The sequence below is a fragment of the Sinohyriopsis cumingii genome, unplaced genomic scaffold (genome assembly GCF_028554795.1).
Source record: "Sinohyriopsis cumingii isolate HCF-2022 unplaced genomic scaffold, ASM2855479v2 utg001237l, whole genome shotgun sequence".
NCBI lineage: Eukaryota > Metazoa > Mollusca > Bivalvia > Unionida > Unionidae > Sinohyriopsis > Sinohyriopsis cumingii.
Genome location: NW_028315973.1, coordinates 1,060,907 through 1,079,053, shown reverse-complemented (window position 1 = coordinate 1,079,053; position 18,147 = coordinate 1,060,907). Strand labels below are relative to the sequence as shown.

The window sequence follows — 18,147 nt, the reverse complement described above, 5'->3', positions numbered from 1 at the left end:
CTTATCCATAATAGTGGAGATCTATACTGTGGTTTATTTTGTTTTATTTTTATTCCCCTTTATATATGCTATGTACATGATAACAAGGAGGAATCACTTTTTGCGTAAATGCATGAGAAGTTATCATTTCAAAATGTTTCACTGTTTCTATTTATTTAAAAAAAAACAGTGAAAACCAGTAGAAAGAAATTAAAGTTGGCTTCCCCATGTCGGCCGACTTTTTATACATATGTATAGTTAAAAACAAATCTCCACGCTAAAAGGAATCCAAAGTCTGCTTCCAGGGTCAGCTTGCTTTGTAATAAATTAAGCTTTATATCTGATATCCTACTTTCAAACATTGAGTTTATGGCTGTTACAAGGTGTGTTTATTCAACACCTGGGCTTTCATTTATATGCCATTTGTAGTCATAATTGACACAAACGGATCTTGAGTTGTTCAGTGTAAATAGTATACACAGCATTAACTTGCTTTAATAATACTTTTTATAACCCATGGAATCAAAAAGATTGTCATTTGTACTCACAGTGAATGTATTTCTAATAATGATTTTAGTTTACAACTTACAACTTGTCATGTATGAATGGCAGGTTCTTTCGAGCAACTGGGTTGATAATTCTCACCCTCTCATTCGTATGTAATTTTGCAGGATCCAGTTTTCATTCTCATGACATTCAAACCTTTGAGGACAATCAAACGTGATTCGTTTCTCCATATTCATGTCAACGACCAATGTGTTGTCTGACAAAAAGTGATAACACTATGATGCATGCGCTACTTACATGGAGTTCGTGGATATATTTTTCCTTTCATAAAATGCTAATGTCGACCAAAAAACTGAATAAATGATAACAGTACAAGGTTAGTTTCTTTGATTTTATTATCTAATAAGCGTTTTATTTATCTATTTTATTGTAACATGCAGTGTGGCCGGTTGTGGCCAGGGGATGGGGGGGGGGCAGCAAAATGAACACAATTTATTTCATTTCCCAAGTCTTGGGTTACAAGATATAGGTTATAAAAAAAAATTCACCCTAAATTCTGGGACAAAAAAGATAATTTTTTGTGTCCCAACATATGTGGTAAATATGGTATTTTTTATCACACATAGTATAAACCATCTCAATAAACTTTAAACACTGATGCCAAATTGAACCTGACAAAAGAATCAAAATAGTACTAATTGTTTTTATGTTGCTTGAGCTCCAAGTAACCAAACCATAACCCATTATCATCTTTTTTTTCTAATTAAAATCAGATAAAAAAAACTGTATAATCAAGTGCTTACTTTCAGGCTATTGTCTGTCAAATTAGTACACCACTCCCTTGATAACTCGCGCCCGGATAACTTGCAATCCCGCTTATAACGCGGTGTCCGTCTTGGCTCCCGACTTTTTCCAGAGAAAATGTATCTAAAATATCTTTAAAATATGCTGAACATGAAAACATTACGATAAGAATTGATAAATTAAACCTTGATACATTGCTCGTTTTATCATCGAAAATGGTGATTAATGCCCGTAAAAATATAATCCATATTTTGAAATTTGCAAGTTCTAAATAAGAATTAAGTTCAGAGATCTCGAAAATGTTTAATTACGCATATTTGGATGCAGAAAATCACTGAGGCGAGAGTCCTCCGTACGCATGTAATAGGTGCGCAGGAAAATTCAAAGATTTGCCGGTCCTGTTTCAGCCACCTGCTTTGTGGGAAAATGTGTTGATCAGTTAACTGTGCTGATATTTACAATGACAGAATTCAGTGACTGAAAGACTCTTTGATGTACATACATGTTGTCATTTTACAAGAGTATATAAAAAAGAAAAACATGATGCAATAGCTAGGCGGCTAGTTCAAAGGCTTTGACTAGCGGCCGGGTGAGAAAATGTATTGATATTTAGTGATTGAACTCAGAGGCAGAAAGACCCAGTTTTAAAATCCTAGCGAGACCTCTATTTAAAGATATCATATATTATGTAAGTTTTTATGATAAATAGTTGTCAGTATACTGTAAATAAACAGTCTGGTGAAATAGCGATCAATGAAAACTTCTGGTAAATGCTAACAGGTGGCAACAGAGAATGAAATAAACACCAGTTAAATGTCTTCCTGTGTGAAAGTCACGTTATAATCCTTTAATTCCGTTTCAGTGTAAACATTATAATCACAACATATTCTGTTCATTGAAAACATGAAAAGAGTCAATCGACCGTCACATCGAAACCCGTGAGTACTTCTGTGAGAACCTAATTACATGCCGGCTTTGTTTTGTTCAACAACTTGGGGAAGTGTTTGTTGCATTAAAAAAATCGATTACAAGAGACCTGGGGTGCTGGATTAAGGGTCTTGGAGCTGCCTTTGACGTAAAGCAAAACAGTAACAGAGACAGCAACGATGATAGTGACTTTGAAGGTTTCAGTGAAACTGATGTCATTAATGCCGAGGCTGTTTGGGAGAAATTTGTACACCCTCATGGTCCTGAGATGGGTATTTCTGTTGATGATATGGAGGAGTGGATTTGTGCTGACAATGATTGCCCCACAGCCGAATACATGTCAGATGAAACAATAATTAATTCTATAACGAACAAATTTTCAGCAGAAGACGATTCTAACTGGAGTACCACAAGTGTTGAAAGTGATGCAGACGCAGATGTTGCACCACCTCCCCCCTCTGTACAGGAAGCAATAAAATATTTTGATATTGCCATAAGGTGGCTGGAGACCCAAAATCTTGTCTACGTAAAGCTCATGCAGTTGAGAAATCTGAAGGATTTTGCTCGGCAGGAGAGAAACCAAGGAGTAACCCCCCAAAAAAAAAAATTAACTGATTTTTTCAAAAAGTGAATTGATATTTGTCAAGCGTGGCACAAACGGCAAGTATTAACTTGTTCTAATTTACGTTGTTTTAAATTTGTAGACCAATTAAATATGTTAGTACTGATTAACCCTTGTTTTTTTGTTGTCCATTTTACTTCTATCGCATTCAAATCTATCTATCTATCGTTTGATCGACACTGTTTCTCGAAAAGAGTCGATTTTTTGTATATAAAAAAAACGTCTAATTTGGATCAAACAATAAAACTAGAATGTATCCAATTCAACATAAAAATTAGTGACATAGTACACAATGTGTGAAGTGGTACACATATTAAGCAAACGGAAACCACGTGGAATAATGTTTTCGATGATCGCCTCAATATACTGTAATTTATCCTGAAATTAATGTTGCCCTATGAGGAAATAATAAATAAAGTACACCGTTATAAAGAGATATTTATTCACGTTTAATGTCAGCAAGATTAAAAAGTGAGTATTCAACACTATAATCTGCCTACCCCCCCCCTTATTTTTCCTTTATGTCGTCAATCACTTTATTGGTTTTGGGCTTATTTTTTAGGTCCCTTGATAACTCACGCCTCACTTATAGTGCAGTCGATGTTTCTGGACCCTGATGTGCGCGAGTTATCGAGGGAGTGGTGTATTACAAATGTCATGCTTGTATTGTGTAAGCCAGTTCACAGTCACATGATCGCCAGCAGTCTTTACCATAAACATTTGGATAACTGTGGATATGCCACAAGACAAAAATATGAAGAGATATATTCATAGGATCAATACTGAGGTTGCAAATGTACCATTAATATACTAGAATGGAAGCAAGGTGTTGGGGTATAAAAGACAAAATTTCTGTTCCATAATTGTTATTAATAATTTTTTGTTCACTGGAGGATTCTATGAGGAATGGGTGGGGCAGGTGAGAAAAACCTCTGAGCTGGGAGGTTCATACATATAGATAACAAGTGATGTTATACTGATGACATGATAATGCAATGATCACACTATTTTATTTCCAATCTCTCCCTGAGTTCATACTAAAATAATCTTGATAAGAAATGATGTCATATTGATGTGTCATAATTTAATGATGTCATCATTTTATGTCCAATCTCTCCCAGAGTTCATAGTGCTAAGATATATCTTGATAACAAATGATGTCATATTGATGATGTCATAATGTAATAATTATATCATTTTTCGTCCAATCTCTTCCAGAGTTCATAGTGCCAAGATACCCCTTGGTAACAAATAATGTCACATCTATGATGTCCTGATGTAATGATTACATCATTTATGTCCAATCTCTCCCAGATGTCATAGTGTTAAGTGTCATGTATATTTAATTTGAATTGTGTGATTGAATTTTTCCATAATTGAGGGTAGGAGTTTGGGCCTTTTTTATGTAAAAAACATATGACATAGCTAATTTTTGTCTATGATTCTAGATTATATTTTTAAGATTATTGTTTGCTTTGATTTAACTCAAGGACACAGGTTTCTTCTTGGGAATTCCTGGTGTATGTGATGTTGCCCATATTCTTTGATAAATATTTAGTCATACACCTGATCTTGTTGACAACTTAAGAGCATTCTTTAAATGAGCTTGTGACCCACATCCTGGTCTTCTTATTGTGTCTCAGGTTTTTATATTAGGGTTGTTTATATCAGAATTACTCATTCCTAAATCTTTAAATTTACTTGTGTTCAGATTTAAATTTATCAATTTAAATGAATCACTGGAATTATTAAGTGCTCTTTTACTTTAGGACTGAATCCCTAGTTGGGGATTATTGTGAATTCATTTGGAGGCATTTTGGATTATATCACTGTGAAACATCAACTATTTACATATCAACACTATTCCAGGCTATTGGTACATCAGCACATTCAAGACTCATTCATTCAGAATACTCGATACTTCTGGACTTGTGATAGGAATGTTAAGGACTATTTGGGATTTTGGTACACTACAAGTATCCTATCTGATTGAAAGGTTTCAAAGATGAGTTTTTGACTCAAAATGTTTCAAGACTATGTTGCTATTACTTTTTTGAAAGATTTAAAACAGAGACATTACCTCCAGAGTATATCTGACCAGATCTTATTTCACCTGTGTGACTTCCCAGCTTCAGTGCACCTGTTGCCTGTAATTAAAAGACCAGCAATCATGTAACATAATATATTATAACATGCTTTAATTAAATTTATCAATCACTAAATGAATCATTCTCTTTTCAGTCAAATGATGGCATGGGCTCTTCCTTCTAGTAAACCTGAATTCAAACAAGAGTTTCTCAGTGTGATTGGTGCTCTACTAACTGAAATGAATTTCAAAATATTCAAGACATAGTTCAACAATTTTTTGCACCATTAAGATTTGTTCACAACAACATTAAAGCCTAGGCCAGCACTAGGATGACTTTTTCACAACAACATTAAAGCCAAGGCCAGCATGAGGATGACATTTTCACAGCAACATTAAAGCCTAGGCCAGCATGAGGATGACTTTTTCACACCATTAAAGTCTAGGTCAGCACTAGGATGACTTCTTTACAACAACATTAAAGCCTATGCAAGGATAACTTTGTCACAACTACATCAAGCATAGGCCAGCAATTGGAAGACGTTGCCACTACAACATTAACACTAGGCCAGCAGGATGACTCTGTCACAATCTTAAGCCTAGGTCAGCAGGATAACTTTGTTACTACAATATCAAGCCAAGGCCAGCACCTGGAACACTTTGTCACAACAACTTTAAGCCTGGCCATTAAGGAGAACTGTCACAGCAGCCTTAATCCTAGACCATCACCAGAGTGACTTTGTCACAACAACATTAAAATGAGGTCAGGAAAATTAATAACTTTGACAACAACATCAAGACTTTACCACCATCTGGAAGACTGTTACTATAACATTATTTCTAGGCCAGCAGGATGACATTATCAAAACAACATTAGGCTTTTTGTGGAAATGTTTGATTAAAGGAGACTAGAAATCAATGGAAAAATACAATAATAATTAAAGAACTATAGGAGATAGCCTTATTCTGAAGTATCATCTCCAATGATAATGCCAATATTTAATTATTTACATACTTTCTGGGAGCTGAATTTCCATGACCTCGTATGCATAATTTCCGTGCCCATTTGGTTACTTTCATAATGTGACATGAAATGACTCCAGCAGCTCAACTGCCAGTTGCTAGTATATAAATGGTACTAATATTAGAAGATACATATACATATATAATGGTACTATTATTAAAAGTGTACTTATATTACAAGTGTACGTGTATAATGGTTCTATTATTAGACAATAAGTATATGTGTATAATGATAATATTATTAGATAAGTATACATGCATAATGGTACTTTTGTTAGATAGAAACTATACATGTATAATGGTATTATTATCAGACAATATGTATACTATTATTAGAAGTATACATATATAATGGTACTATTATTAGAAGCATACATATATAATGGTACCATTATTAGAAATTGTAGATATATGACGGAAGATTAAGAGCAGCAAAAATCAAGAACATGGTGAAATATTAAGTTGGGAAATAATGGGGTTAAATCTAAAGGGAATCAGTACCATTTTTTAAACTGCTATTTCAAACAGTAATAATAATAATGATGAACTTGAATTTCTGAAAATAAGCTTCAGCCTTTGAATACACAGTATTCTCACAATTCTATCCAATTGCTGTCATCATCTGCATTACTTTTTCTTTCTTTCAATTTGTGACTATACTGAGCACAGCATTTGAAGTTTCTTAAATTCCACAGCATCACTGTTCATTTCCAAACCTACTGCAAATTCCCAAAGTCTCATCCCCATGTTAATGAGTTCTTTGTTCGAATAATATGTCACTTCTGCATATTTATCAGGGACAGGTAATAAGTCATGTCTGCACATAACAAGGACAGGTAATACACCATGTCTGCATACATATCAGGGACAGGTAATACATCATATCTGTATATATAATAGAGGCAGGTAATGCACCATGTCTGCATACATAACAGGGACAGGTAACATGTCATGTCTGCATACAAATCAGGGACAGGTAATAAGTCATGCATGCATACATATCAGAGGCAGGTAACACCTGCACCAAACTTGGTAAAAGTTGTTGTTGTTGTTGTTGTTGTAGGGTTTAACGACATTTTTCAGCACACGATAGGCTATACATGGCGGCCAGTATTAATGGTGGAGGAAGAACCCGAGAAAACCCCGGAAAGAACCACTGACCCACGAGAGGATACTGGCAAGCTTTCTCACATACCCACATTGGCTGAATCCGAGACTCGAACCCACGCAGACAGAGGTGAGATGGCAGTGATCCGTAATGGAGAGCACTTTAGACCACTCGGCCACTCGAGGCCCCACTGGTAAAAGTCATACTTTGAAATGCAATTATTTGTAAATGATGCAAAAGAAATAACAATGAATATGTGGTTTTCAGGTATGAAAGAATCAATAAAATGTTTAAGCATAAACCTTATAAATTTCACTTAAAATATTTATTTAAAATAGGGGAACAGCTGTTCCATTTAAACATACATAGTACCCAAGGAAGGTAATTTAAAAAAAATATATGCCAAAATACTTTGATTTCATGGAGTTCATATTAAAATGATAAGAAATTTATATATTACATGTATGAGTGAGTACCCCACTTTAAAGGTGCCTTCCCTGGGTCCCATGTATGTTTTAATGGAACAGCTCAAAGGTAGAAAATATAAATATCTTTCCAACAGAACAGTGTTGCAGATAACTTCATCTTTGTCAGAAGCCACCTTTGGCTCAATGGTTAGCATTCCAGACTAGTGATTTAATGGGTGTGGGTTCAAATCCTTCCACTGGATCAGCCCTAGCTGGCAACTATAGTGTGTCCTTCGGCAAGGCACTTTTCTCCAGTTGCCTCATCACTAAATAACCTACTTGTATTGCTGTGGCATAAAACACCAAACTAAATGAATCTGTATCTTAGTAAGCAAAGCAGTCTCTAACCTGCTAGCAAATTCATCCCTGCTGTTCCTTTAGTATAAATACCCAACTAATAACCAGAACCCCAATTGCATATCAAAAGGGATTTGTTAATATTACAAAGATCTACAGAGTTTCCAATTCCTATGTTATATACTGTGCCTGGTACCAACATGTGGAATTACATCACAATTAATACTTCCAGTTCAGTACCCACGAATGTAGTTCTAGTCTATTTTTAGAACATTTTTTCCTCTCTCATTTTGGTGGTGATAGAAGAGTTTTATTTATGCATTTTTGGTAGGGATTTAAAGGTAACTGTTTATTCTTGATAATATGAGCTCAGGGTGTTGTTGTCTGTATGTATTTTGGTGACAGTGCACAGTGAGTAATAAGGAATTGGTGATGATCCGGAAGTGAAATATGTGTTCTGTTTACATGTTGTTATGTTGACAGTCAATCATCTAAAAAAGAGCAGGTCAACCTTTGACAAGAACTTCACCGTGAAGTCATCTTTGAAGGGATTTTAGATTAACATATGATTTGCATTGATTGTCACACAGTGGAAAGGTCAGTCCTGAGAAACAAATGTAGAGGACATATAGTAAAATTAATTGTGTACTATGTCCTGTCAGGGCAGTATTGGAGCAAAGTTTAAATTCGTATAAAATCTTTATTATTAACGATAGACACATGAAATTTTAATATGTCATGTATATTGACTTTTAAAATATAAGAATGAAATTAAAAGTAAAAAATTGATTTTTATTTTAATAAATTTAATAAAATTTTTAAAAAATATAAAAAGTCATTAAAAAAAAACCTAAAATGCACATATATAATATTTCTGGGAATCATATTAAATGTTATCAGCATGTATATATTCCTACACCATATAAAAGCTCCAATGTTGGATTTTTGTCACATTTTGTCAGAGAAAATATCTTTGTAGTCAAAATGAGACCTTCATTAAAAATACATGAAGACAAAATTATAATTTGTATTGACCATTCAGACTATTTATTAGGGATCCAAGCAGTTAGTTTATGTGTTTATAATGGGGTCACTTCCTCAGTAACACACATCTGCTTGTATAGCCTTCAGTAATTGTTTATAAACATAGTTATAAGGTATTTAGTGACAGGACAGCGATGAAAACTTTATACTAGAACCTACTCAAGTTCTCTACTAAATCATTTGAAACTGTCTGAGAATGAAAGACAGGTCAAAGGGATAAAATATGCTTCCCCCAGGTATATTTACCCTTGGATGTAAGAAAAAAGCAAAACGATGTAAGTTGAACACAAAATGCATTCCATTGTATTGTTCAGTTAGGTTAAGATATTGATTGGTGTAGTGTGGCATTGTGGCCTATATGATGTTATGGAAATTCTAATGATCCATCTTGCTTTATGCATTATTAATTACTAATACTATTTGTTAACTGACACTCTAAAGATTACATAAGAAGCATTCAAACAAATTATTTGAATTTAATTTTGTACGTGGTTACATATCCCACATGTACAAATATCCATCCATTTTAGAATGTTTGGGATCAAAAGTTCACATTCAGTAGATCATGTAGGCTGACATTGTACCTATAGTGAATCTGTAAGGCACATTTATGGCTATGTGCACTGAAAATATCCCAAAATGTTATTTTCATCATGAATATGCCTCTGTATTTTAACATATTTCAATTTAGTACTTTGACAGAGTGTGGTATTGAAACAGCTGCTGATATCTGATTCCATTCAATCAATGAGCTTAATAATTGGTAACCAACACTCTTAAAAATGCCATATAAATGTTCAAATAGATCATTTGAATTATGTTTGCACATTTGTTCTTAACAAGTACATTGTATATGTCCCACATATGCAAATTTCCATCCTTGTTTACAAGTTTTGGGGATCAGAATTTCACATTTAGCTGATGATATAGGATTTATTGGTACCTATAGTTGATTTGTATGACCACATTTGGCTGTATTCACTTGCAATATCCAAAATTGTTATTTCCCTCATGAATAAGATTGCTTATAGTAACACATTCTAATTTAGTACATTGTCACTTGACTTTCCTGTATACTGGTATGTAATAATGTTTGCACCAATGATCAAACCTCACCGCCCCAACATTGCCTTAAACTTTATGATACATAGTCTACCTGATTAGTTATTTAACTTGTAAATGGCTAAATGTGCTTCTAGAAACCTCATATATTTTTAGAATGAATTTAACACTTTAATACATGGCCACTGCTTCACATTTTTGAATGTCACTCTGTCAAGTTTAATATTTTCCCCCATGCTTGCAACCTTAATGTTAATTTGAAATCACCATATCTAACACATTTTAACTTCATTTACATTGATCTTACTGTTTTCTAGCATTAAGTGAAACATACTGTATCTGTTCAGGTCTAGCCTGGTATCTGGAACAAAGTGTTAGAGTTGGATCAGCTTGGAAGCTTCCAGTAGTCTGGTGGTAATAGCATGGTTTCGCCGAGTGGTCTAAAGCGCTCTCCGTTACGGATCACTGCCATCTCACCTCTGTCTGCGCCGGTTCGAGTCTTGGATTCAGCCAATGTGGGTATGTGAGAAAGCTTGCCAGTAGCTTCTCGTGGGTCGGTGGTTCTTTCTAAGGTTTTCCCGGGTTCTTCCTCCACCATTAATACTGGCCGCCATACATAGCCTATCGTGTGCTGAAAAATGGCATTAAACCCCACAACAACAACAACAATAGCATGGTTTCATAAGGGCATGTGCAGTGGACTGCCATAAGTGACCAAGATTAGTTCATATCACCACACTGATATATGGCACCTCAAAGACATGGCTTAGGTTTTCACGAGAGAGAACAGCACCATTTTTCAGTAAGGCAGAACCTCCCTAGAAACTATTTTCCTATCCCATTGCCACCTTTTGTTGTTATCGACATTGAAATGGAATGCATTTTTGCTATAAAACATGGCAGTGGTCCCATCAGAACTTTAAATCTGAATGTGCGATTAGTTATGGAAACAACTGCCTAAGTACCTGACACAATAAATGTGGAACATAGCACCTGTCAGTGTTTCTTTAGTGTGTACATCTATATGCATCTGGACAGGCATATTGCGGTTTGCTGCCAAAATCACTATGAGCTTTGATGCTTCACTACCCCTGGGAAAAATGTTATCAGTTATACAGACCCAAACTACCATTTGTTTTAAATACCATTCATTAGTCAACTTTTCTGTCTAAAATTTGTCAAACTGTGTTTTAAAACTTGTATGAAAATTTAAGTTTTCAATAAAATTTAGTTTTTAAAATTTAAATGTTTATTTAACTTGCCATTAAAATTGAATTTATCAATATTTGTAACTTTCAAACATATTTTCAGACAGGGATTATCTTGTATCACAATTAGGTTTTCACGGCATTGAAAAATTTCTATAATTAAGGAAGATATAGCAAATTTAGTTTTGGTTTCTCAAGAGCACTTGGACCAGAACTTGCACCTTGTGGAACACCAGCACTACATACTTTCTGACAGGTGTCACATTTTTTGTTTGCAAGGAAATTCAAAAAGACTTCATGTATAAAGTTGAAATAGGTATAGCATGCAAATATAAAAGTTTGACTAAAATTGGCATAAAACATGGAGCCTGTCAGGAATTACATCACAATTCCAGTTCAGTACCTACGAATGTAGTTCTAGTCTATTTTTAGAACATTTTTTCCTCTCTCATTTTGGTGGTGATAGAAGAGTTTTATTTATGCATTTTTGGTAGGGATTTAAAGGTAACTGTTTATTCTTGATAATATGAGCTCAGGGTGTTGTTGTCTGTATGTATTTTGGCGACAGTGCACAGTGAGTAATAAGGAATTGGTGATGATCCGGAAGTGAAATATGTGTTCTGTTTACATGTTGTTATGTTGACAGTCAATCATCTAAAAAAGAGCAGGTCAACCTTTGACAAGAACTTCACCGTGAAGTCATCTTTGAAGGTATTTTAGATTAACATATGATTTGCATTGATTGTCACACAGTGGAAAGGTCAGTCCTGAGAAACAAATGTAGAGGACATATAGTAAAATTAATTGTGTACTATGTCCTGTCAGGGCAGTATTGGAGCAAAGTTAAAATTGGTATAAAATCTTCATTATTAACGATAGACACATGAAATTTTAATATGTCATGTATATTGACTTTTAAAATATAAGAATGAAATTAAAAGTAAAAAATTGATTTTTATTTTAATAAATTTAATAAAATTTTTAAAAAATATAAAAAGTCATTAAAAAAAACCCTAAAATGCACATATATAATATTTTTGGGAATCATATTAAATGTTATCAGCATGTATATATTCCTACACCATATAAAAGCTCCAATGTTGGATTTTTGTCACATTTTGTCAGAGAAAATATCTTTGTAGTCAAAATGAGACCTTCATTAAAAATACATGAAGACAAAATTATAATTTGTATTGGCCATTCAGGCTATTTATTAGGGGTCCAAGCAGTTAGTTTATGTGTTTATCATGGGGTCACTTCCTCAGTAACACACATCTGCTTGTATAGCCTTCAGTAATTGTTTATAAACATAGTTATAAGGTATTTAGTGACAGGACAGCGATGAAAACTTTATACTAGAACCTACTCAAGTTCTCTACTAAATCATTTGAAACTGTCTGAGAATGAAATACAGGTCAAAGGGATAAAATATGCTTTCCCCAGGTATATTTACCCTTGGATGTAAGAAAAAAGCAAAATGATGTAAGTTGAACACAAAATGCATTCCATTGTATTGTTCAGTTAGGTTAAGATATTGATTGGTGTAGTGTGGCATTGTGGCCTATATGATGTTATGGAAATTCTAATGATCCATCTTGCTTTATGCATTATTAATTACTAATACTATTTGTTAACTGACACTCTAAAGATTACATAAGAAGCATTCAAACAAATTATTTGAATTTAATTTTGTACATGGTTACATATCCCACATGTACAAATATCCATCCATTTTAGAATGTTTGGGATCAAAAGTTCACATTCAGTACATCATATAGGCTGACATTGTACCTATAGTGAAGGAACTGTAAGGCACATTTATGGCTATGTGCACTGAAAATATCCCAAAATGTTATTTTCATCATGAATATGCCTCTGTATTTTAACATATTTCAATTTAGTACTTTGACAGAGTGTGGTATTGAAACAGCTGCTGATATCTGATTCCATTCAATCAATGAGCTTAATAATTGGTAACCAACACTCTTAAAAATACCATATAAATGTTCAAATAGATCATTTGAATTATGTTTGCACATTTGTTCTTAACAAGTACATTGTATATGTCCCACATATGCAAATTTCCATCCTTGTTTACAAGTTTTGGGGATCAGAATTTCACATTTAGCTGATGATATAGGATTTATTGGTACCTATAGTTGATTTGTATGACCACATTTGGCTGTATTCACTTGCAATATCCAAAATTGTTATTTCCCTCATGAATAAGATTGCTTATAGTAACACATTCTAATTTAGTACATTGTCACTTGACTTTCCTGTATACTGGTATGTAATAATGTTTGCACCAATGATCAAACCTCACCGCCCCAACATTGCCTTAAACTTTATGATACATAGTCTACCTGATTAGTTATTTAACTTGTAAATGGCTAAATGTGCTTCTAGAAACCTCATATATTTTTAGAATGAATTTAACACTTTAATACATGGCCACTGCTTCACATTTTTGAGTGTCACTCTGTCAAGTTTAATATTTTCCCCCATGCTTGCAACCTTAATGTTAATTTGAAATCACCATATCTAACACATTTTAACTTCATTTACATTGATCTTACTGTTTTCTAGCATTAAGTGAAACATACTGTATCTGTTCAGGTCTAGCCTGGTATCTGGAACAAAGTGTTAGAGTTGGATCAGCTTGGAAGCTTTCCAGTAGTCTGGTGGTAATAGCATGGTTTCATAAGGGCATGTGCAGTGGACTGCCATAAGTGACCAAGATTAGTTCATATCACCACACTGATATATGGCACCTCAAAGACATGGCTTAGGTTTTCACGAGAGAGATCAGCACCATTTTTCAGTAAGGTAGAACCTCCCTAGAAACTATTTTCCTATCCCACTGCCACCTTTTGTTGTTATCGACATTGAAATGGAATGCATTTTTGCTATAAAACATGGCAGTGGTCCCATCAGAACTTTAAATCTGAATGTGCGATTAGTTATGGAAACAACTGCCTAAGTACCTGACACAATAAATGTGGAACATAGCACCTGTCAGTGTTTCATTAGTGTGTACATCTATATGCATCTGGACAGGCATATTGCGGTTTGCTGCCAAAATCACTATGAGCTTTGATGCTTCACTACCCCTGGGAAAAATGTTATCGGTTATACGGACCCAAACTACCATTTGTTTTAAATACCATTCATTAGTCAACTTTTCTGTCTAAAATTTGTCAAACTGTGTTTTAAAACTTGTATGAAAATTTAAGTTTTCAATAAAATTAAATTTTAAAATTTAAATGTTTATTTAATTTGCCATTAAAATTGAATTTATCAATATTTGTACCTTTCAAACATATTTTCAGACAGGGATTATCTTGTATCACAATTAGGTTTTTACGGCATTGAAAAATTTCTATAATTAAGGAAGATATAGCAAATTTAGTTTTGGTTTCTCAAGAGCACTTGGACCAGAACTTGCACCTTGTGGAACACCAGCACTACATACTTTCTGACAGGTGTCACATTTTTTGTTTGCAAGGAAATTCAAAAAGACTTCATGTATAAAGTTGAAATAGGTATAGCATGCAAATATAAAAGTTTGACTAAAATTGGCATAAAACATGGAGCCTGTCAGGAATTACATCACAATTCCAGTTCAGTACCTACGAATGTAGTTCTAGTCTATTTTTAGAACATTTTTTCCTCTCTCATTTTGGTGGTGATAGAAGAGTTTTATTTATGCATTTTTGGTAGGGATTTAAAGGTAACTGTTTATTCTTGATAATATGAGCTCAGGGTGTTGTTGTCTGTATGTATTTTGGCGACAGTGCACAGTGAGTAATAAGGAATTGGTGATGATCTGGAAGTGAAATATGTGTTCTGTTTACATGCTGTTATGTTGACAGTCAATCATCTAAAAAAGAGCAGGTCAACCTTTGACAAGAACTTCACCGTGAAGTCATCTTTGAAGGTATTTTAGATTAACATATGATTTGCATTGATTGTCACACAGTGGAAAGGTCAGTACTGAGAAACAAATGTAGAGGACATATAGTAAAATTAATTGTGTACTATGTCCATGTGTGGCTTCAGTGATAGGTTGACCAATGGGAGATAATTAAGAAATTACCTTATCAACTTGTCTGAGGATGGTTCCCCCTTGGAAGAACAGAGGCTTCCTGGCGTCCACCACAATGAAATCAAAGTATGATGTCCAGTCTCTTTTCTCTTCTCCCTGAAAGGATTTTAATGGTAAATTAGTGAATAAGTAATCATAAAAACATATGCTCCCCTGGTCACATATGTTTGTAAAATAGACAAATGACTAACAACTTATTACTACTACTAGTGATATAGTTATTGTGGATCAAAGACTCTCGTCAATGCACCAAGAAAAAAACATAGCTGGAAAATATCTGACAAGCCCTTGAAACTGATCCCTACCAGATAAAGAGTGTGGCATTGATATGTTCAATAAAGTTCTCTGTTTCTATGTTTGTGTGTGCTAGATACCAATTCTGGGTCAGAATTTAAAATTTCAATGATTTGGTATATTCAGAAGAGTGGTCATATTGCTGAAGTGTCTTGTAACATTAACGTCTTTTTTCTACTCCACTCATTTTTATTAACCTCTGTTTAATGAACTATTATTTTTATGTCAAAATATCATGAAACTGTTCTCTTCTTACTTAACACTAAATGTGAAGCCAACAATTTCATGTTCCAATACCAACATGTTCATTGGGATACATAATGTTTTAAAAGATACAAATTAACTATGTATCATTCCAATGCTATTTTCTATTGTCATCTTCCTTTTTTGTGATCATGACAAGAAATGGCCAACTGTAATTAATAGGGAGAGTTAAAATGGCCAACTGTAATTAATAGGGAGAGTTAAAATAGCCAACTGTAAGTAAAATAGCCAACTGTAAGTAATAGAGAGATTTATGAAAATGGCCAACTGCAACTGATAGAGAGATTTATGAAAATGGCCAACTGTAATTAATAGGGAGACTTATGAAAATGGCCAACTGTAATTAATAAAGAGATTAATAGGGAGATTTATGAAAATTACCAACTATTATTAAGAGGGAGAGTTACAATTATTTTTCAGGCTCCTGGATGTAGAATAGGCCTGTTAGAGCTTTCTGCATGGTGCAAGAGGTGACCAAAAGAAGCCACGGTGGCACAGTGCTTAGCACACCAGATTCATGATTAAAGGATACAAGTTCGAATTCTACCATCAGACCAGTATGGGTCAGCTATCATGGTGTGTCCATAGGCAAGGCACTTAACTCCATCTTCCTTGGCACTAAATAGCCTAATTGTATTGTTGTGCCTTAAAATGCCAAACCCAATACACACTGTTGCATTGATAAATCCAGATTAGACATCTCTTATGTGCCTGTATGACATACATGCACACATCATTACATGATCAATATCTTTAGGTCACAACTATTTATCTAACACCGTAAATGTGTTGCAAATGACTTTGTTGAATAAAAGGGAGAAAACTCTACAGTGAAAGCAATTTATTAAATAACCTCAAGGAACCAATTCAATTTTTGTTCAAAATGAAATGTATCCATATAACACAGATATGTCTAACAATATGCTCCAATTAAAGGGCAAAGGTCCATGTCAAACTGGGACTTAAACTCAATAAAGGTTTTGATCCATGCTGTTATATGGTGAATGACACCACTAATCTATTTCAATATTTTCTCTGTTTATTGTTGCTCTATTAATAATTCTCTGTTCATAAATTCAAATGCTTTTGTTTTTAATTTTTATTTCCCATGTATATGCATTGTGATGCCCTATAGTTTATAAACTGTAGCTATATATCATCTTAATTCCTATGTATAGTATCACAATGAATCAGAAAGCACTGAATTCAACTAATACATCTTCAGTAGAAAGCTCGATCTTGAAAGTCAAGTGAATCGATGAATTGATAAACATGGTACACCTCTAGCCATTACTCCATAGAATTTTGTGAATCAGTGAACTGTTACATCCATGTTACACCTCTAGTCATTATTCCATATAATTTTGCTGGAAAACAGTGAAAACTGAACTTGACCTTGTTCATCTTATTGTCAAGCCTCAAGCTGAATTTGTCTTCAATCCATGAAGTTCTTCAAAAGTCTGAGTGCAAACAAAACTGAAGGAAAAAGTACCAAGTCAAACTGAGGCCATACAATTTTGATGCAGAATAAAAGAGTTCAGATCAGCACTGATTTTTTTCAAGGATCCAGCAGACACCATGAGAAGTCTTCGAGTGAAAACCACATGACAATGTGACTTCTGTTCAGGAGGAGTAACAACAACATATTCAAGATGGCCTCCATGGCAGCTATAAAGGATGTCAGATTGACACTATTTTCTAGACATCAAGCCCAAATGTTCAGGATAAGTAGTGATAACAAAGTGTTCAAAATGGCTACTTCAGTGGCTATATTGGATGTCGAAGCTGTATATTTTTCATTTATGACCAACCTGACCATGAGATGAATGAGTGTGAAAAGTTTCATGGCAATCTTCCATGTAGTTTTAGAGGAGGAGCAATAACAAAGTTGTGCTAATAGATGGATGGATGATGGATGCATGGATGGATGATAGGAAATAGACAACAGGCCACACCATAAAGTTTCCATGAATATGACCAGTAAAGGGACTCACATTTATTGCTGGGTAATCCATTAGGTATTTCATGATGGTCTGTAAGAGGAAAAAAATAACTGCAATTACTTTTCTACTGATGATCAACAAATTCAAATGCTTGAAAGACTAATTATGTTGAAAATACAGCTCTCACCAGTATAACACACATCATTATAATGTGATTCATGATATAACATGGTACTATTATGGACCCAATGACCAAATCATACCAATGAATAACAATAAAGATTGAAAAAAAAAGAAGTGAAACTTAGTCTTATATCTTTATTTTCTATTTGAAACATCATTATTTTTTTTGAAAATTGATAGTACTCGCTATACTACTGTCCTACATGTCATGCTTCTCTCAC

At 34.1% G+C, this 18,147-nt stretch overlaps 1 protein-coding gene across 2 annotated transcripts in view; it reads right to left on the bottom strand.

The window, feature by feature from the left end:
* LOC149772705 (cytosolic purine 5'-nucleotidase-like) overlaps nucleotides 1–18,147 on the bottom strand; it is a 329,115-nt gene that overhangs the window by 117,258 nt on the left and 193,710 nt on the right. For both annotated transcript variants that reach the window (XM_089947470.1, XM_089947471.1), the window contains 3 exons: nucleotides 17,795–17,833; nucleotides 15,234–15,338; nucleotides 4,920–4,986 (listed from right to left, as the gene is read on the bottom strand). In XM_089947470.1, the coding sequence (XP_089803596.1) occupies nucleotides 4,920–4,986; nucleotides 15,234–15,338; nucleotides 17,795–17,833 (211 nt within the window). The remainder of the gene's footprint in view (nucleotides 1–4,919; nucleotides 4,987–15,233; nucleotides 15,339–17,794; nucleotides 17,834–18,147) is intronic.